Source organism: Ammospiza nelsoni, chromosome 25 (assembly GCF_027579445.1).
Source record: "Ammospiza nelsoni isolate bAmmNel1 chromosome 25, bAmmNel1.pri, whole genome shotgun sequence".
In the NCBI taxonomy this organism is placed as follows: domain Eukaryota; kingdom Metazoa; phylum Chordata; class Aves; order Passeriformes; family Passerellidae; genus Ammospiza; species Ammospiza nelsoni.
In genome coordinates, this window is record NC_080657.1 from 785,178 (window position 1) to 805,533 (window position 20,356).

Below are 20,356 nucleotides of genomic sequence, written 5' to 3' on the forward strand. Positions count from 1 at the left end.
CAACTGAGCTCAGAAATGCACCTGGGGTGAAAAAATACACCATAAATCTAATACACATCCTAAATGCAAAAGTACCCCGTAAATACATTTCTCCTGCAAAAACATGAGTCCTGCTCAGAGGGGAAACCGAGGCAGCACCCAGCGCTGAGCCACGAGGGCAATTAGCCCAGGGTAATTAACGCTGCTCAGCCAGGGTGGGGAAAGGAGCCTCTGCTTTGGGGGGGTCCGGGTTTATCCATCACACGGCTGGAGCCAAACTGGGGGGTTCCAAAGCAGAGATGGGGGTCACCGTGTGCCTTGGAGGGGACACGGGGCCGTTCCACGCCCCTTGCCCCCAGCCCGGCTCTGTGCAGCCCCTGGGGACACTCAGAGGGGGGGGTCCCAATCCATCCCGCCCCCAGCAGCAGCACAGCCCCCGGCTGGCCGGCCGGAGAGGGGCCCAGCCCGGGGCAGGCCCCGCGGGCGCTTTGCAGCCGGCCTGGCCGTCCCTCCTCCAGCCGGGATTTGCACACGAATCCCGGCTCTTCACACGAGCCAAGGCCACCGGCTGCCACCAGCGCCGGGGTCACCGCGCCGAGCCCCGGCCGCAGCGGGAGGAGGAGGAGGAGGAGGAGGAGGATGGCGGGCGGCGATGAGAAGCGGCGCCTGCTGAGCGAGGGCAGCGGCGGGTACGGGGGTGCCCGGGGTGCCGGGGGTGCTGTGCCCACTCTGCTCTGCGGGCCCGAGCGGGGTCTGGGGGGGACCGGGCTGGGGGCAGCGCTCGGGGTGCGCCCGAAGCCCCCCAGCCCCAGGCTTGGCCGCAGGTGCTGCGTGGGGAAGGACGGACAGAGCGCGGCGCACGGACAGGAGCCCGCGCTGGAGCTGGGCACGCGGCGTGGGCAGCACTGCCACACGCGGGGACACGGCGCCCACCCCGGGCAGCGGCGGCGGGCACGGAGGAAGCTCTACCTGGCGGCTGGCATCTGCCTCTTCTTCATGGTGGGGGAGGCCGTGGGTGAGTGCGGGGGGCCGGGTCCGTGGGGTACCCGCGGGTCACCCCAGAGCCCCTCTTGTCCCGGTTCCCCCCTGAGGGAGCAGCCACAGCGCCCTGCTGGCTTTGTGTGGGTCAGGACACCCAGTGGGACCCGCCTGTGGCTCGGGGTGAGCTGAGCTGTGCCAGCTTGGGGCAGGACCCTGCCGTGTCCCCCAGTGTCCCCCAATGTCCCCTGTCCGCAGGCGGGTACCTGGCACACAGCCTGGCCGTGTCCCCCCAATGTCCCCCCAATGTCCCCTGTCTGCAGGCGGGTACCTGGCACACAGCCTGGCCATGTCCCCCCACTGTCCCCCCAGTGTCCCCCAATGTCCCTGCAGGCGGGCACCTGGCACACAGCCTGGCCATGTCCCCCCAATGTCCCCCCAGTGTCCCCCAATGTCCCCTGTCCGCAGGCGGGTACCTGGCACACAGCCTGGCCATCCTGACGGACGCTGCCCACCTGCTGACGGACTTTGCCAGCATCATGATCAGCCTCTTTGCCCTCTGGGTGTCCTCACGGCCCCCCACCAAAACCATGAACTTCGGCTGGCACCGGGCAGGTAACGCAGTGGCACCGCCCCAGGGTGACACTGGAGCACCCCAAGGTGCCCTCCCCGTGTGGAACAGGGGCGCTGGGGTGCTCTGAGGGGCCGGGGGAGCCCTGGTAAAGTCCTGGCACCACAAGCAAGGCAAGGCAGATGCGCTGCCAGCCCTGTGTGTGCAAGGAGCACCCCAGGGATTGTGCTGGGTGCCCACACCGTGCCCAGCATGGCCAGGGGTGGTGCTGGGGGTGGCACGGCAGTGTGGCAGCCTTTGGGGGTCTCTCCGCAGAGATCCTGGGGGCTCTGCTCTCCGTGCTCTCCATCTGGGTGGTGACGGGGGTCCTGGTCTACCTGGGGGCGCAGCGCCTGCTCTCGGGTGACTACGACATCGAGGGTGGGGTCATGCTCATCACCTCCGCCTGCGCCGTGGCCGTCAACATTGTGTAGGTGCCACCACACGGTCCCCGATGTCCCCTACCCGAGCCCGAGGGTCCCTGGGGTGTCACCGGTGCCCTGCCCGCAGGATGGGGCTGGCCCTGCACCAGACGGGCCACGGGCACAGCCACGGGGCAGGCGGCGAGCAGCCCAACGCCAGCGTCCGAGCCGCCTTCGTGCACGTCCTGGGGGACCTGCTGCAGAGCCTCGGCGTGCTCATCGCCTCCTACATCGTCTTCTTCAAGGTCTGGGGGGCTGGGGGCTAATGGGGTGCTGGGGACAAACAAGGTTCTGGGGGCAAAGAGGTTGGTGGGGGCAAACAGGGTGCTGGGGACAAACAGGGTCTGGGGGTAAACGGGGGGCTGGGGGAAAACAGGGTCAAGGGGAAAAGGGGGTCTGGGGGCAACGGGGGTGCTGGGGGCAAAGGGGGTCTGGGGGAAAAGGGGGTCTGGGGGCAACGGGGGTGCTGGGGGCAAAGGGGGTCTGGGGGCAAAAGGGGTGCTGGAGGCACAGAGGATGATGGGGGCAAACGGGGTCTGAGGACACGGGGACAGCAGCTCCAGACAGCTGTGGCCAGGCACAGGGTGGTACAACCAGGACCCTGTGCCTGCCCCACCGGTCCCAATGGGGGTTTGGGGTGCAGGGATGGTGCCCCGGGGGTCTCAGCCCTGTTCCCCCTCCCCAGCCCGAGTACAAGTACGTGGATCCCATCTGCACCTTCCTGTTCTCGGCGCTGGTGCTGGGCACGACGCTGACCATCCTCCGGGACGTGCTGCTGGTCCTCATGGAGGGTAGGGACCCCCGGGATGGGGACGGGGGCACCCAGGGGTGCCCTGGGCCCTGTCCCTGCAGCCCCCCGGCTCTGCCCGCAGGGACCCCCAAGGGGATGGATTTCAACGCCGTGCGGGACACGCTGCTGGCCGTGCGGGGCGTGGAGGCCGTGCACAGCCTGCACATCTGGGCGCTGACCGCGGCACAGCCGCTGCTGTCCGTGCACATCGCCATCAGTGAGTGCCACAGCACGGGGACAGGGCCATCAGGGAGTGCCATGGCACAGGGGACAGGGGACAGGGCCATCAGGGAGTGCCACAACACGGGGACAGGGGACAGGGGACAGAGCCATCAGTGAGTGCCACAGCACGGGGACAGGGCCATCAGTGAGTGCCATGGCACAGGGGACAGGGGACAGGGCCATCAGGGAGTGCCATGGCACAGGGGACAGGGGACAGGGCCATCAGTGAGTGCCATGGCACAGGGGACAGGGGACAGAGCCATCAGGGAGTGCCACAACACGGGGACAGGGGACAGGGGACAGAGCCATCAGTGAGTGCCACAGCACGGGGACAGGGCCATCAGGGAGTGCCATGGCACAGGGGACAGGGGACAGGGCCATCAGTGAGTGCCACAGGGTGGGGACAGGGCCATCAGTGAGTGCCATGGCACAGGGGAGAGGGGACAGGGCCATCAGTGAGTGCCACAACACGGGGACAGGGGTGCCAGAGCCACCAGGGAGTGTCACATTGGGGGCAGGGGCGCCAGAGCCGCTGCTCTCGGTGCACATCACCCTCAGTGAGGGTGACAACGGGCAGGGAGGGCCGGGGCTCCCCGCACCCCCACATCCCCACCTTTCCCCCGCTCAGACGCGGCCGCCAGCGCGCAGGAGGTGCTGGAGGAGGCGAGCTCGCGGCTGCAGGGCGCCTTCCGCTTCCACAGCACCACCATCCAGGTGGAGAGCTACTCCGAGGAGATGCGGGACTGCCGGGAGTGCCAGCCCCCCCGCGACTGACCCCCGGCACCTTCCATGTGCGGCAAATAAAGCGGAGCACGCGGGGCTGTGTGTGCGGGGGGGGATGCTGGGTCCGGCTTTATCTCCGCTATCTGCCGCGGCCAAGGACACACCCAGAGCGGCTGCTGGAGGCACCTGACATTCCGTATTTCTGGGCAGCTGGGAGGAAGGCCAGCTGGAACACCCTTTTCCCTTCTGTGGGGAGTGCTGCTGGGCAATGGGGCGCGCTGCGCTGCCCAGGGCCTGCGGGGGACGCAGCTGGAGCCAGGCAGGGAGGTCCCACACGGCTCTTATCGCTCCTCTGTTTGCTCTCGGGAAGGTGAAGGACTCTCCCTCCCCGCAGGGCTGCCCGGGTTGTTCCCAGGGTGCGATGGCAGAAGGGTTGGAGCGCCCAAAACCTGGTGCCCCCCAAATCCCACAGCCTTTCCTGCATTCCACCGTCTGATCCTACCTCTCGCCCTCCTTTATTGCACTGGTGAAAGCCAATAACGAGTAAAACCCCGTCAGCATCAGCGGCGATCCTGCCCCCGCAGGGCCCCGCGCACCGGGAACGGCGCCCCCTGGCCCGGCCCGACCCCGGCCGCCCTCACGGCCTCTCCAGGCTCGGGTATTTCTTGCGCAGCACCGACACCTGGTCCTTGAAGAGGACGGGGTCCAGGCGCAGCCGGGAGGACACCAGGGGCATGTAGCCGAACCAGTTCGCCAGCTGGTTCAGGCAGTCCTGGCGCTGCCAGAGCCGCCGGCCGCCCTCCGTGCGCCGCGCCCCGGCCGGAGCGGGGGGCGGGCCCGGGGGGGTCCCCGCAGCCCCATCGTCGCCGCACCCCGCCTGCCGGGCCGCCCCCTCCTCGTGCCGCTTGCGCTGTGTCACCTTGATGGGCGGCAGCTTGGTGACAGCGGCCACCAGCGCGTTCAGCAGCACGTCCTGGCAGGCCGGCAGCTCCCGCAGCCCCGCGGGCAGGTGCTCGGTGAAGAGGCTGTGGTAGTACCTGTGGGGAGAGCGGGGTGAGGGCCAGGGGGTGGGTGAGACCCTCCCGAGCCCCCCAGCCCCGTGCCGGGCCGGTACCGGTGGTAGAAGGCGGCGGCGCCGAGCACCATGGACACCTCGTTGGTCCAGCGGGACGTGCAGCCCCAGCGGCCCCGCTCGGCGTCCCAGAAGTGGCTCCGCGTGGGGAAGCCCACGATGCGCTCGGGGAAGCTGAGCCACACCGAGAAGGCAAAATCCACCTGGCACGGCAGCGGCACGGGATCGGTGTCACCCCGGGCAGTGCCACCACCGCGGGGGCTGCGGCAGGGCACCGCGCTGCCCCTGCAGGACGCGGGGACATGGGGACAGCCACAGGGAGCTGGGGACTGCGGCAGGGCACCGCGCTGCCCCTGCAGGACGCGGGGACATGGGGACAGCCACAGGGAGCCGGGCCGTGGCCTCACCTCGCTGGTGGACAGGCTGGTGTCCTCGTCCAGGCTCAGCACCGCGTCCGTCTGGATGGCCCCGAACGGGAAGAAGCGGTCGCTGAGCTGTGGGGAGAGGAAGGAAGGGCAGGTCGATGCCCTGGGGTGGCTGTTCTGGCCCTCTGCCCGTGTCCCAGATCCCTGCCCGTGTCCCTGTCCCCTCACCTTCCTCCTGCCCTGGATGATGGTCATGGGCACGCTGCTCTGGGGCCATTTCCCTCTCGGGGGCGGCGGCTTCTCGCAGCTCCATAGGACCACGATCTGCAAAGGGCAGGACAGGCGTGGCCGGAGGGGTTGGGTGGGGTTCTCTGCTCCAGCCCAGACCACCCCAGAACGGTCTCGTGGCAGTTTGGACCAGGATAAACCCCCAGGTGGTGCAGAGGGCTTGGGAGACAGCTCTGCCCACCCAAAGGTGACACCACCAGGCACCCCCTCCACCCCTAAAGCCACCCAAAGGTGACACCACCGGGCACCCCCTCCACCCCTAAAGCCACCCATCGCCTCTCCTGGTCCCCGCAGGACCCAGCCCCACCATCCCCTGCCTCCCTGGGACTCTGCTCCTCCCACCTGGGCGCAGTACTGGGATCCAGACACGGCTTGGATGAGCCTGAGGAGGGGCTGGGACAGCGAGCCCGCCTGCGAGACCGCCCGGATGAAAGCCGTGAACTTCTTGGAGGGGCTGTAGCCTGAAGAGGGGTGGGAAAGGGACAGGAGATGTGCTGGGCACGGCCCGAGCTCGCGGCGCTCAGCCGGGGCGGGCAGGGCCCTACCGTGGTGCAGGTAGTAGAAGGGAAAATCCCCGAGGTGCGTGGAGAACTCGGGCAGCACCAGGAGCCCCCCGGGCAGCGCGTTCCAGAGGCGGCGGGAGCGGGAGCGGGCCGGGTCCAGCCGGTCCCGGATGATCTGCCGGAGGCGCCAGTGATGCCCCAGAGCCCCGGCCGTGACCGGGGAGGGGGCTCGGGGGGCGGGGGGGGGCTCACCTCCAGCGTGGTGTGCACGATCTTGTCCACCGAGGAGAAGTAGGCATCCCACAGGAACTGCGTCTGCTGCTGGAAGGCCAGCACACGCTCGGGGCGGATGCAGCGCACGGCAGAGGGGATCTGTGCCGGGGGACAGAGGGGTCCTCACCTCAGAGCGCCCCCTGAGGCTGGGCTGCTCACCTCTGTGCCCCCAACCATGCCAACCATGCCAGGGACAGCCCCTGCCCGTGGATGTGGTGTCAGCACAGACAGAGGGCTGCATCTCCTCTCCCTGGAGCAGGATCAGGCCCGGGATTCCCAAAGGTTTGTGCCCAGGAGGATCCTTTCCACCTTCCCCCCGAGATGAACAAAGCCCCGGGACTGCACAGGGCTGGGACCCCCATTCCAGGCTGGGCCAGACCCTCCTGCACTGCCCACAGGGGCTGCACAGGGCTGGGACCCCCATTCCAGGCTGGGCCAGACCCTCCTGCACTGCCCACAGGATGTTGGGGTCTCATCCCCAGGCTTGTCTGGGGGCTCCACCCACGCTGGCATTGGGATTGGGGTCTGGTGCCGGTGTGGGGCGGGATCCGGGCCCCGTACCTGCAGCAGGAGCCTCTCGCTGCCCACCACAGCAGCCTTGCCCCAGTCGATGGCCTCGGCGAAGGGCAGCTCCCAGCCGTCGCTCAGCAGCACCGGGATGCAGGCGGCCTGTGGAGGGACCCCGCAGGCTGGGACGGAGCCCCCGGAGCCCGGTGAGGGGCTCCCCTGCCCCCCTGCCCTCCCCGTACCTGCAGAGCCTCCAGGAAGCGGAAGGAGCCCAGGCGCCTGCCCCGGGGCACGATGCAGAAGGTGGAGTTGTGCAGCAGCTCCTGGTAATCAAACCTGGTGTGGGAGATGGGCAGGGGTCAGGCGTGGCCCCCTCCCCTCCTGGGGGCGCCCCGGAGGGGCTGCTGGCACCTGCCAGGTGTGGAGCCAAGCCAGGGCAGGGTTAGGAGCGGTTTGGGCTGATTTTGGCTCTGAACATCCCTGGGTTTGTGGGAGCACAGATCTCCTGGGTTCTGAAGGGACGGACCTGAGGGGTCAGGAAGGGACCCCAGCGCCCTTTGAAGGCACGAACCGGCTCTTCCCATCCTCCAGCAATGACACCCCACACAAAGCCACCACCCGAGCCCCCGAGCCCGAAACTGCAGCGACTCCTGAGCCGTGCCCAGACTCGCTGGGCAGGACCAGCCCTGCCTGCCCTGGCAGCGTTCAGGGAGGGGCAGGGGGTGCCGGGCTCGCCCCTGGGGCTCTCAAAGCCCCTTCTGTGCCGTGCTGGGAGCGGCTCGGCCCCGCCGGGTCCCTGCGGCCGCGCCGGAAAATCCAATATTGACTTTAGGTCGGGACAGACCCCGTCTGTTCCTGCCCGCGGGGAGGGGCAGCGCTGCCGCGGGGGCTCCGGGGGACCCGCATGGGCCAGACGGGGGGGCGGGAGGCAAAAGAGCCTTGCAATGCGCTGGTCCCGGCAGGAAGGGTGTTCGGGTGTCCCTGGTGCTGGTGCCAGGCTGGGAGCCGAGGCTGCGTCACCCACGTGGGTGCTGGAGCACCCTGGCACGTCCCAGCGCTCCGGGGCGTGGGAAACCGGCCCCAATGCCAAGGCACAGAGTTTCACAATAAATCCCGCCTCTGGATGAACCTCCCAGTGTCTCCAAAGATGCCGAAATCCCTGACCCGATAACACCCAAACCCCCCAGGCCCGGCAGCCGGAGGGGTGACGGCGGCTCCAACCCCCACGGAACCACAGCAGCGACAGGGGCCAGAGCCGGCTGTCACCTCTTCTGGGTGCCCCAGACCCTGCCGTGACCCCCGGCAGCCCCGGTGGGCAGCGGGGCCCGGCCCGGGGGTGTCCCTGGCCCGCAGCCGGTGCGGTGGGGCCCTGGCGCCGGCCGGGCTGCGGGGCCGAGCGCTCCCGATGGAAACGCTGGCTCCCGACGGGCTGAGCTTTCCGGGCAATCGCCGGCAGGGCTTCCTTGTTTTGTCAGCAGCCGGGACGGGCCCCGCCGAGTCCCTCCGCCCGGCCCCGGGAGCCGCTCCGGCCGGGCACGGTGCCTCCGGTACCGAGAGCCGCTCCGGCCGGGCACGGTGCCTCCGGTACTGAGAGCCGCTCCGGCCGGGCACGGTGCCTCCGGTACCGAGAGCCGCTCCGGCTGGGCACGGTGCCACCGGTACCGGGGGCCCCGAGAGCCGCTCCGGCCGGGCGCGGTGCCTCCGGTACCGGCGGCTCCCAGCCCCGCTGTGTGCTCCGAGCACGGTGCCACCGGTACCGCACAGCCGCTCTCGGCTCCGCCGAGCGCTCCGGGCGTGGGGCAGCGAGGCCACAATCGCCCTTAATCCCAGAACAGAACCGGATTGTTCGGAGCAGCCCCTCGGGTGTGAGGAGGATGATGGAACCGCCAGCATGGCCTTCCTCTGCTCCCCGAGCGCCTCCAGCACCGGACACAGCGGGTGAACGGGGCCGCCGGGTCTCGCCGTGTCCCCTGCCCGGCTACGGGAGCCCCTCCCCGGGCAGGAGGGCCGCGGTCCCCCGGCTGAGCCGGCCCCGGTGGCCGTGCCCGCGGTTTTGTGCCCGGTGTCCCGCAGGGAGGAGCAGGGCAGGCCAGGCTCGGGGTCACACACAGCACGCTGCCCGCTCCACGTGCTCCCCATCGATCCCTGGCCAAAGCCGCGCTGGGAGAGGTGTAAATCCCCCTGTGTTTGCAAACAGCATTAGGGGATTACCTGGGTGGGCGGGTGGACGTGGGGAATCCTCACCCCGCTGCCCCTTGGCGCAGCGTGGGGCTGACCCTGAGGCCCCTGCCCTGCCAGCCCCGCTGTGCCGAGGTGCCCCATGCCAAGGAGACTTTGCTGCAGGGGCTGACCCTGCTGGGCTGGGGGCACCTCCAGACAGGGCCCGGTGGTGCCTGGCCCGTCCCAAAGCCCCGGTAATCCCGGTGCCGGCACCCCGGCTCCACTTTTACCTCCCAGCACCTCCTAAGACGCTTTGAGGATGATGCCCAACGTGGCCTCTCCCCATCTGCTCTCCAGCCCGGGGCCTGGGGGATGTCCCCAGGCAGTGGGACGGGCACCTGCGCATTGTCTGTGGGATGGGCTCTGTGTTTACCAGCCCTGGATTCATCAGCTGCTGATGGGTCCCAAGGAGTTGGACGGGGAGGTGAGGAGCTGCATGTGTCCCTGCAGAATGGAGCCCCCAAACCCACAGAACTTTGTACCCCCAATTTTTCCACCACTGCGTCCATCCCACACTGCTGCCACCGTGTCCATTTGGGATGGGGGATGCAGGGAGACCCCCAGGCACCACCAGCACCAATTAAACTCGGGGCTGCCCACACTGGGACGCCCACAGCCCCGCCAGTTTTGTGGGATTTCCAGTGGAGCCAGTGAGGGGGGGATGTTTCGGGCTCATCTCCAAGAGAAACGTTTGTGTTGGGGGAGAGCGGGAGGGGGGAGAAGAAAAGCGTCATTCATCAGCGTTGGGAGAAAGGGAAATCGTATTAGAGGCGGTGGCACGACGGCAGATAAGAGCTGCTCTGGCCAGATTACTCCAACTTTAACAGAGAGCAGGAAAGCCCTGAGCAGTCAGCGCCTCGCTCCCCACCCTGCAGTGAAATCCTCAGTGAATTTCTCTCAGGAGAACCCAAAACTTCCCTCTCACCACAGCTGCACCGCACAGAGAGGCATCTGGGGGGACATTTGTGGGGTGTGCTATCGTCCCATGGCCCTCCTGCACAGCTGCACCACACAGAGAGGCATCTGGGGGGACACTTGTGGGGTGTCCCCTGGCCCCAGACCCTCCTGCACAGCTGCACCGCACAGAGAGGCATCTGAGGGGACATTTGTGGGGTGTCCCATGGCCCTCCTGCACAGCTGCACCACACAGAGAGGCATCTGAGGGGACATTTGTGGGGTGTCCCATGGCCCCAGACCCTCCTGCACAGCTGCACCGCACAGAGAGGCATCTGAGGGGACATTTGTGGGGTGTCCCATGGCCCTCCTGCACAGCTGCACCACACAGAGAGGCATCTGAGGGGACATTTGTGGGGTGTCCCATGGCCCCAGACCCTCCTGCACAGCTGCACCGCACAGAGAGGCATCTGAGGGGACATTTGTGGGGTGTCCCATGGCCCTCCTGCACAGCTGCACCACACAGAGAGGCATCTGAGGGGACATTTGCGGGGTGTGCTATCGTCCCCTGGCCCTCCTGCACAGCTGCACCACACAGAGAGGCATCTGAGGGGACATTTGCGGGGTGTGCTATTGTCCCCTGGCCCTCCTGCACAGCTGCACCGCACAGAGGCATTTGAGGGGACATTTGCGGGGTGTCCCATCGCCCCCATCTCTGCCTCACCTCTCATAGTCCACGTTGTCCTTGTCACAGCGCGTGTCCTTGTGCCTGTGCCAGTCCTTGCCGTGCTTGCAGGTGGTCAGGGAGATGATGTCCTTCCCGTTGTGGATGTGGTGCAGCGCGTTGCGCGTGCCGGAGCCGATGCCCGTCAGGTACCGCTTGCCCTTGAACGCCAGCAGGAATCTCCTCTTGGGGGGCACCTCTGCCAGCCGGCCGCGGCGCCCGCCGCGCTGCGGGTGCTCCCGGGGGATCAGGGGGATGGAGACGTCGAAGCCGGGCCGGAAGGTGCGGCTGTCGGAGCTGGCCCTGGCCAGGATGGCGTGCCCGGGGTCGAAGCCCAGCTCGCCGCCGTAGCCGGGCCAGGTGCCCGAGTAGAGGTTGAAGATGAGGTGGTTGCGGCCGCCGTTCCAGAGCGGGGAGCCGTGGATTTTGCCCTCCAGGTCGCGCACGTAGTGCTCCGAGAGGCGGTCGCGGTCCAGCGTGTCGGCGCTGAGGATGAAGAGGCACGCTTCCTCGGGCCGCGCCGTGTGGTACCGCGAGCGCTCGATGGAGCTGAGGATCTTGCTGTAGGTCTCCGAGACGGGCTGGCCCCGCTCCTGGGGGTAGGTGAACACCTTGAAGCCGTTCCTCTCGCACCTGGAGAGGTCGAAGCAGCTTTCCATGCGGCACCTGCTGCTCCTGTGGGCGCTCAGCCAGGCCGCCCGCCTCGCCCGGGGGGACAGCAGGGCAGGGTCCCCATCCCTCTGCAGCTCCTCGGGCTCTGCAAAGCTCCTGAGGAGGGACCGATCCGTCCAGCGGGGCCAGCTCCTTGGGGACTCCGCTTTCCTCACAGAAAACAAAGCGAAACGACGCAGCTGATCCCCTCCGAAGAGGAAAAGCAGGAGCCAAGATGCCAGGAAAGCCAGGAAAATGTATTTCTTCCTGGTCTGCATAGGTTCACACGCAGCCCCAGCTCCTCATCGGGCTCTCGTGGGTGCCAGAGTCCGCTCAGGACGGTGTTGCCAGCCCCGGGTGGGCAGTGGGACGGCTCCTGGCCCCGGGCACTGTCCTGTGTCCTTCAGGCCGTGACAGTCCCCGCTTTGTGCCCGGGGCTGTGCTGGTTTCTCGGGGCCGTCCCGGTGTGCAGAGCCCAGCCCGGTGTCCCGGTGTCCCAGCCGCTCACTGCTCCGGGCCCCCGAGCCGCCACAGTGACACTTCCATGGCTTGACCCAGCTTCAAATCCCTGCAGAAAGGGAGAGGTGGCGTCGTCACCGTCCTGCCGCCGCCAGCCGCGCCACCACAAGTGGCTCCACACGTCCCTGCGGCGGGACTGGCGTCCGCAGCTCCCTGGGGAACAAACCCGGGACAAACCCTCCCGCAGCCGCCGGAGCCCCGCTCCCTCCCTGCTCCGTTACCTTCGGGGGGTCGCGGCCCCCGGTGGGTGCCGGGCCGCGTCCCGGAGCCCCGATCGCTGCCTACCCGCGGCTCCGGGCTGCATCCCCGGCCGGGAAGGGCGGCGGAGCGGCCGCCGGGGCTCCCGGTGCGCGGCCGGGCGGAGGAGCCGCTCCCGGGGCGCTGGGTGTGCGTCCCCCCGGTCACCTTGTCCGTCTGTCCCTGCGCTGGGCTCTCTGTTCCCGTGTCCCCCCGGTGCCTGTCCGAGACCCCGGCTGCTCTCCGCTGTCCTCCTGTCCCTTCCCGGGACTGCCTGTCCCCTGTCCGTCCGTCTGTCTGTCTGTCCCCTCCGGGGCTAACTATCCCGCCGTCCCCTGCACCCCTCGGAGCTGGCTGTGCCCTGTCCGTCTGTCACTCCGGGACTGTCTGTCCCCTGTCCCCTCCCCGATCTGGCTGTCCCTCGCCCGTCCGTGTGTCTGTCCCGCCCAGGGCTGGCTGTCCGCCGTTCCCGCCGGGAGCTGGCAGCGCTGTCCGTCGGTCAGTCCCCGCGGGGCTGGCTGTCCCCGTGTCCGTGTTTCTGTCCCCCCCGTCCGCTCGGTCCCGGGGGTCCCGCGTCCCCCCCGCGCTCCACGTGCCCCCCCCCCCCCCCCGCCCGCATCTGTTACACGGAGCTCTGGCCCCGCCCCCTCCCCGGCTTGTCCCGCCCCCTGTCTCTCATTGGCTGACCGCTCACAGGACTGGGCGTGCCCGGCAGAGCCCCGCCCCCGGCGCGCGCCCATTGGCCGCGCCCACGTGGAACGGGGGGGTCCCGAGGGGGCCGAGGGGCGCCGACCCCTGTCCCTCTGTCCCCGTGTCCCCATGGAGCCCTGTCCTCGTGTTCCCCTATCCCTGTGTGTCCCCATGTCCCCTGTGTCCCCAGGGACCCCGTCCCGCCCCGTCCCCATGGACCCCGTGACCCCTGTCCCCCTGTCCCCCTGTGTCCCCGTGTCCCCCTGGCCCTGTCCCCCTGTGTCCCCGGGCGGCTTTGCCGGGGTAATCTGGGGGTGCTGTCCCCATTCCCCGAGCCGGGCGTGGGCCGGACAGGTCGGGGCTCGTCTGTCCCAGCCCGTCCCGGCCCCCGCCCTGCCCCGCCGGCCGGGCAAGCCGGGACCGGAGCGCTGGATGGCGGCCACGGGCGGGACAGCCCGGCCGGCCCCGCCCGGAGGGCACGGGCAGCGCTCCGCTCCTGCCCCGGCCCCGGGGACACCGGCGGCGGCGAGCCCAGGGCTCTGTGCGGCGCTCTGAGCGTGCCTCAGTTTCCCCAGGGCTCTATCCGGTGCCCAGCCGTGCCTCAGTTTCCCCAGTGAGCCCGGAGCGGGGCTGTCACCAAACCTTTGGGTGTTTCTGTGCCAGCCTGGCCTGGGGACAGTCGTCACCAAACCTTTGGGTGTTTCTGTGCCAGCCTGGCCAGCCCAGCCCCGCAGGGATTTAATCCCCGGCCGCAGAGGGGATTACCGGGACCCGGGGCCGCTTTAGCGGCAGAAAGAGGATTAAACAAAGGGAACGTGGGGGTGGGCAGAGAGAGCCCCGGAGCACCGCTGGCCTCTGGGGGGGACAGGGGGACACGGCTGGGGACAGACAGGGACAGCGCAGCCCTGGGCTTGGGGCGCTGGGCACGGGCATTGCCCCCCACAACTGGGAGCCGTGGTTTCGTGCTGGTGGAACTGGAGTTGTGCTGGTGGCACTGGGAGCTGTGATTTCCTGCTGGTGACACTGGGAGCAGTGTCCTGTGCTGGTGGCCCTGGGAGCTGTGGTTTTGTGCTGGTGACACTGAGATCGGAGTGCTGTACTGGTGACACCGGGACCTGTGTCCTGTCCTGGCGTCACTGGAAGCTGTGCTGGCGTCACTGGGGGCCGTGATTTGGTCCCGGTGTCACCGGGAGCCGTGGTTTCCCGTACTGGTGCTTACTGGGAGCTGCAGTCCGTGGGCGCTGGAGTCACCGGGAGCTGCCGGGCAGAGTTCGCTGGGGCGTGCTGGGAGCTGGGAGCGCTGCGCTGCTGTGAGCGGGGAGGGGATACTGGGGGCACTGGGGGGCACTGGGCCGGTTTTACTGGGAGCCGGGAGGGCACAGAGGGAAACTTGGAACTGGGAGAGCCCTGGGAGCTTGCGAGGGGCACTGGGAGCGCTGGGAGCTGCGCGGGTGAGGGCACTGGGAGCGGGGGTGGCACTGGGAGGCACTGGGAGCTGTCAGGAGCACTCGGAGCTGGGGGCACTGGGAGCGGGGGTGGCACTGGGAGGCACTGGGAGCTGTCAGGAGCACTCGGAGCTGGGCTCACCGGGAACTGGGGAGCACTGGGAGGCACTGGGAGCTGTCAGGAGCACTCGGAGCTGAGCTCACCGGGAACTGGGGAGCACTGGGAGCTGCGATGGTGACCGGGAGCGCTGGGGAGCGCTGGGAGCCGCAGGCACGGCTCGGGCACGGGGATGCCATGCCGGGAGCTGTAGTCCAGCACCGCCAACTGGGAGCTGTAGTCCGGGCTCCCGGCGCATACTGGGAGCTGTGGTCCGGGGCCGGGCCATACTGGGAGCTGTGGTCCGGGGCCGGGCCATACTGGGAGCTGTGGTCCGGGCTCCCGGCGCATACTGGGAGCTGTGGTCCGGGGCCGGGCGCTGCTGGAAGCTGTAGTTCGGCACTGCGGGGTCCCGGGGGTGCCAGCCCCGCTCTGTGTCCGTGTCCCTGCCCCTGTCCCCGCGGGGGGACAGCATCCTCAACGATCCCGGGACAGCAACGGGGGGGTCTCACCCCTGAGCAGCCCCCGGGGGCTCTGCCCTGGGACGGGGTGCAATGGGGGTCACCGGGGGGCTCTGGGCAATGGGAGAGCCGTGGGGAAGGGAGGAGGGAGCGGGTTGGGGTCCCTGGGGTGGGGACAGACGCTGACCCCGTGTCTCTGCCCAGGCAGCATGGGGGGGATGCTGGCACTGCCCCCGGGACAGGGACCCCACCAGGTGGGATGCACGGATGTGATGGTGGGGCACACGCGGCAGGTACGGGGTGGGGACTGGGATAGGGCTGGCACAGGGGTGGGCACAGGGATGGGGATGGGCACAGGGATGGGGATGGGCACAGGGATGGCACAGGGATGGGGATGGGGACAGGGATGGGCACAGGGGTGGGGATGGGCACAGGGGTGGGCACAGGGATGGGGATGGGCACAAGGAAGGGGATGGGCACAGGAACAAGCATGGGCACAGGGATGAGAATGGGCACAGGGACAGGCTTCCCTGCAGATCAAGGTGGCTGCAGCCCGCTGGTTTTGGACACTGCCACCCCCCTCTGTGCCGTCCCCACGGTGTCCCCCTTCCCTGTCCCCCTTCAGGGGCTCTTCCTGCGCCTGTTCTACCCGTGCCTGGCCCGGGCCGGGGCCGCGGAGCCGCTCTGGGTGCCCCGGCCCGAGTACTGCGGGGGCCTGGCCGATGTCACCCTGGGTCGGCGCTGGTGCTCCGCCCTGCTCGGCATGGCCATCGGTGAGGGGACACCCCATCGGGGAGGGGGACACCCCGTGCCCACCCTTAGGGACCCCCGGTGGGGTTCAGTCCCACCCCCCTGCCCGTGTCCCCCTCCCCACTCAGACCTCTCACACCCCCTGCCCGTGTCCCCCTCCCCACTCAGACCTCTCACACCCCCTGCCCTGTCCCCACCCCGTTCCTGGCCTTTCTCCCCCTGCAGGCTCCTGCAGAGTCCCGGTGAGCTGGAATGGGCCCCTCAAGCCCTGCAGCCGTGGGTACCCCCTGATCATCTTCTCCCACGGCCTGGGAACCTTTCGGTAACGTGAGCCCTGAGCAGGGCTGGCATGGGGCTGCGGGGACCCTCCCTGGCCCCACCCTGAGCCCCCTCTGCTCCCATCTCCCTCCCAGGACCTCGTACTCCTCCATCTGCACGGAGCTGGCGTCCTGGGGCTTCGTGGTGGCAGCTCTGGAGCACAGGTGGGTGCCCAGGTGCCCACCGGGTTCATCCTGGGGCTGGTGGGACATTGTGGCCAGTGTCCCCTTCCCTCCTGCCCCACAGGGACCACTCTGCTGCCACCACCTATTTCTGCCCGGCAGAGGCTGGCACGGAGGAGTGGATCCCCTTCCAGAGGGTGCCCCAGGGGCAGAAGGAGTTTTATTTCAGAAACAAGCAGGTACCAGGGCTGGGATCCAGGGTGGGCACAGGGGAGGGCTGGGAATTCCTCCTTGAGCCAGGCTGGTCCCGCATCCCTGGGGATGCTCTGGGAATTCCTCCTTGAGCCAGGCTGGTCCCTCATCCCTGGGGATGCTCTGGGAATTCCTCCTGTGAGCCAGGCTGGTCCCTCATCCCTGGGGATGCTCTGGGAATTCCTCCTGTGAGCCAGGCTGGTCCTGCATCCCTGGGGATGCTCTGGGAATTCCTCCTTGAGCCAGGCTGGCCCTGCATCCCTGGGGATGCTCTGGGAATTCCTCCTTGAGCCAGGCTGGTCCCTCATCCCTGGGGATGCTCTTCCCATGCTGCTGGGGCTGAGCTTTCTCCTGAGAGATGAGCAAAACCTGTTCAGCCTGTTTCTGTCTCCTGGGGTCTGTCTGTCTGTCCAGCTGCAGCTGACCCTGGCCCTGGACGATGTCCCCACGCCCTGGGGACAGCAGGGCTCTGTGCCCAGCCCCGCAGCAGCTGCTGGGTTTGTTCCCAGTGGGATTTTTTGTCCCTCTGGGATTATCCTGGACAGCTGCTGGCTGGGGAGCGGGGAGGGTTCCTGCTGAGCCACGTTCCCCCCACCCCCTGTCTGTTCCTGCCTCGTTTAAAAGGGCAGCAGCGAGTGCAGATTAGCGGTGGAAAAGCTCTCTAGGAACGGAGGTGCTTTTGGCAGCCTCGAATCACCTCCCAAACTGTCATTTGTGTGTGTGCTCTGCCTCATGGCACGCTGCACGCTAAAGGGAAACAGCTCTCCTGAGCCCACGAGCACAAATGGTGAGGGGGAAACAGAAATAAATGATAATAGCTGCCAGGTCAGTCTCCATTCTGTGTTGCAGGGAGCAGGAGGGAGGTTTTCATTGGAGATTTTTGTCACTTGTCACCCTTAATGTGCACAGACAGCAGCGCTGGTGTCCTTAGGGCAGCTGAGGACGTGGCCTCCAAGTGGCTCCGAGTCAGGGCAGCCTCTCCCTGGAGCGTTTGGGGTTTCGGGGTGCTCCTGGGTGGGTTTTAGGGGACACCCAGGTTTGCTCCTGGGTTGGGGGTTCTGGGGGGGGTTTGAGCAGGGGATGGCTCAGCTTGGGGGCAGCTGGTGAGGATCCCGGGCTCTCCCTGCTCTGCCTCCTGCCCAGAGCAGAGACCTTTGGTCATCTCCAGCTGTCTGCTGCCAGATTGGCTGAATTAAAGCAAACCCCAAAGAGAAACCACCCCCATACACGCGCCGTGTCCCACACTGAGGTTTGGTGTTTGCTCAGTTCAGGGAGAGAAGCACTGCAGGAACTGGCTTGGGGGGGCCCTGGGGGGAAGCTGTGACCCCGATTTGGGGCTGGCAGGAGCTGGGCTCACCCTGCTGGTTCCAGGTTCACCAGAGGGCCCAGGAGTGCGTGCGGGCACTGCGGCTGTTCCGGGGCATCGCTGGTGGCACAGCTGCCCCTGCCATCCTCCCCCAGGACTGGGATCTCTCTGTGCTGAAGGTACTGGGGGCTCTGGGGGGCTCTGGGGGGGCTCTGGGTGCCCCCGGGTCGCTCCTGGCTGCCTCAGGCTTGTCCTGCTGGCGCAAGAGGGGTCTGTGCAGAGCCACAGTGGGACAGTGCTCAAGGGGCCAGGGATGAGGGAAGGGATGAGAATGTTGATTCCGTGTTTCAGAAGGCTGATTTATTATTTTGTGATATATATTATATTATATTATATTATATTATATTATATTATATTATATTATATTATATTATATTATAATATATTATATCTATACTAAAAGAACAGAAGAAAAAATTTCATCAGAAGACTGGCTAAGAATAGAAAAAGAAAGAATGAATAACAAGGCTTGTGTCTTGGACAGAGAGTCCGACTGTGATTGGCCATTAATTAGAAACAGCCACATGAGCCCAATCCCAGATGCCCCTGTTGCATTCCACAGCAGCACATAACCATTGTTTGCATTTTGTTCCTGAGGCCTCTCAGCTTCTCGGGAGGAAAAATCCTAAGGAAAGGATTTTCCATAAAAGATGGCTGTGACACCCCAGCCCCTCACACCAGCAGTGGGACACGGCATTTCCCCTTCCAGGGGCACTCTGCTCGCCTTCCCTTGGCTTTTTCTGCCCTAATCCCTGATCCAGCCGTGAGGTTTGGGCTCAGAGCCCTGAGCCCTTTCCCTTTTGCAGGACAGCCTTGATCTGAGCAAGGTGGCCGTCATGGGCCATTCCTTCGGGGGCGTGACGGCGGTGCTGGCCTTGGTGAAGGAGCCCAGCTTCAGGTGAGGGTGCCCAGCCTCAGGTGTGCCCAGCCCCAGGTGTGCCCAGCCCCAGGTGTGCCCAGCCTCAGGTGTGCCTAGCCGCAGGTGAGGGGTGCCAGGGGCTGCAGGGGCTCTGGGGACTCTGGGCTCATCCTGGAGGGAAGGGGAGCCCTGGTGGGCTGTGACAGGGGTCTGAGGGTGAGGGGAGAGATCAGGATCTGACTCCGTGTTTCAGAAGGCCTGATTTATTGTTTTATAATATATATTACATTAAAACTATACTAAGAGAATGGAAGAAAGGATTTCATCAGAAGGCTGGGTAAGAATAGAAAAGGAAGGAATGAATAGCAAAGGCTTGTGTCTTGGACAGAGAGTCTGGCTGTGATTGGCCATTAATTAGAAACAACCCCATGAGCCCAATCCCAGATGCCCCTGTTGCATTCCACAGCAGCACATAACCATTGTTTGCATTTTGTACCTGAGGCCTCTCAGCTTCTCGGGAGGAGAAATGCTAAAGAAAAGCTTTTCCATAGAAGATGGTGCCTGTGCTGCTGCAGGTGTGCCGTGGCTTTGGACGCCTGGATGTTCCCTCTGGAGAACCTGCTGTACCCAGAGGTGCCCAGCCCCGTGCTCTTCATCAACACTGAGCACTTCCAGACCCCCGAGAGCGCTGCCAAGATGAGGAGTTTGAGCTCCAGGAACAGCCAGACGAGGATTGTGACCGTGCTGTGAGCCCGGGCGTCGCCCACCCCTCCTGCTGCAGGCAGCACCCGTGGGTGCCCAGCAGGGACCTCTGGGTGCTGCTCCACGTGCCCTGATGCCCATTCTGCCCTGCCCTGCCCAGGGGGACCGTGCACGAGGGCCAGACCGACCTTGCCTTCCTCCCTGGGAGGCTCTTCAGCCTCATCTTCGGCAGGAGGGGCAGCCTGGACCCTCGCAGGGCTCTGACCGTCACCAGCCGGGCTGCTCTGGCCTTCCTGCAGAGACACCTGGGTATGGGCAGGGTGGGCAGCAGGGGAAACGGGGGGCTCTGGGGATGGGGATGGGGCTGGGGGGCTCTGGGGATGGGGATGGGGCTGGGGATGGGGGCTCTGGGGATGGGGATGGGGGGCTCTGGGGATGGGGGCTCTGGGGATGGGGCTGGGGGGCTTTGGGGATGGGGGGCTCTGGGGATGGGGCTGGGGGGCTCTGGGGATGGGGGGCTCTGGGGATGGGGGGCTCTGGGGATGGGGAGCAGGGGGAACTGGGGGCTCCTGGGATGGGGCTGCCCAAAGCACAGGGGGGCAGTGGGTGCCCCTTGGGGACTCCTGGAGGGGCTGTGGTGGCCCTGTCATCTGCAGGGGACACTGTGGTGGCCCTGTGAGCTGGAGAGAAGGTTCTGGTGGCCCTGTCAGTGGACGGGAGGCCGTGGTGGCTCTGTCACCCAGAGGGGACACTGTGGTAACCCCGTGCCCCGTGCAGAGCTGCAGGAGCAGTTTGGACAGTGGGACGAGCTCCTGGAAGGCGCCGGGGACTCGCTGGTTCCAGGTGTGCCCTTTGGCCGCTCTCGCCTGTAGCTGCCCCCGGGCGCTGCAAAGTGGCTCCCGTAACCCGGGATGGGAGCCAGGAGGGGCAGAGGAGCCCTGAGGGGAGCAGGAGCTGGGGCAGTGCCAGGGAAGGTGCCAGCAGAGCCCTCCCTGCCCCCGAGCCTGCGCTGAGGGAATAAAACCCCCAGGGATAAAAACGGAGTTGGGTGTGCAGAGTATAAAGCACAGCGGTGGGTTGGGAAGGGCTTTAAAACCATCCCCAGGTAAGGAAAATCCCATAATTGTCCCACAAAGCCGTGCAGATGGAAGGAAAAAAACCCTGCAGGAGGAAGGAAAGGGAAGGGGAAGGAAAAGGGAAAGGGAAAGGAAAAGGGAAAGGAAAATGAAAAGGAAAAGGAAAAGGAAAAGGAAAAGGAAAAGGGAAAGGAAAAGGGAAAGGGAAAGGAAAAGGGAAAGGAAAAGGAAAAGGGAAAGG

The 20,356-nt window shown here is 66.6% G+C and overlaps 3 protein-coding genes across 5 annotated transcripts; 2 read left to right on the forward strand and 1 right to left on the reverse strand.

Moving 5' to 3' along the window:
- The first annotated feature begins 618 nt into the window (after positions 1-618).
- Positions 619-3,775, forward strand: SLC30A2 (solute carrier family 30 member 2). The gene is made up of 7 exons (XM_059488498.1): positions 619-994; positions 1,426-1,572; positions 1,844-1,997; positions 2,078-2,234; positions 2,675-2,780; positions 2,862-2,996; positions 3,630-3,775. The coding sequence occupies exons 1-7, from the start codon at positions 619-621 to the stop codon at positions 3,773-3,775; spliced, it is 1,221 nt and encodes a 406-aa protein (XP_059344481.1).
- A 520-nt stretch (positions 3,776-4,295) lies between these two features.
- Positions 4,296-12,353, reverse strand: EXTL1 (exostosin like glycosyltransferase 1). 3 transcript variants are annotated; one of them, XM_059488550.1, is made up of 11 exons: positions 12,146-12,353; positions 10,571-11,789; positions 6,975-7,068; positions 6,787-6,894; positions 6,205-6,324; positions 5,995-6,127; positions 5,792-5,910; positions 5,390-5,485; positions 5,204-5,290; positions 4,839-4,999; positions 4,296-4,761 (listed from the first exon to the last, which is right to left on the reverse strand). In XM_059488550.1, the coding sequence occupies exons 2-11, from the start codon at positions 11,497-11,499 to the stop codon at positions 4,362-4,364; spliced, it is 2,247 nt and encodes a 748-aa protein (XP_059344533.1). In that variant the 5' UTR covers positions 11,500-11,789; positions 12,146-12,353; the 3' UTR covers positions 4,296-4,361. The 3 variants fall into 3 exon arrangements, with proteins under 3 accessions (XP_059344533.1, XP_059344532.1, XP_059344534.1); XM_059488549.1 differs by having other exon boundaries at positions 11,962-12,353; XM_059488551.1 differs by lacking the exon at positions 6,787-6,894 and having other exon boundaries at positions 11,962-12,353.
- A 2,526-nt stretch (positions 12,354-14,879) lies between these two features.
- On the forward strand, positions 14,880-20,082 carry PAFAH2 (platelet activating factor acetylhydrolase 2). Its single transcript, XM_059488562.1, has 10 exons — positions 14,880-14,963; positions 15,296-15,443; positions 15,646-15,742; positions 15,834-15,902; positions 15,985-16,099; positions 17,484-17,597; positions 18,285-18,376; positions 18,913-19,083; positions 19,200-19,348; positions 19,817-20,082. Exons 1-10 carry the CDS (start codon positions 14,880-14,882, stop codon positions 19,909-19,911), a joined length of 1,134 nt encoding a protein of 377 aa, XP_059344545.1. The 3' UTR covers positions 19,912-20,082.
- Positions 20,083-20,356: the final 274 nt, after the last annotated feature.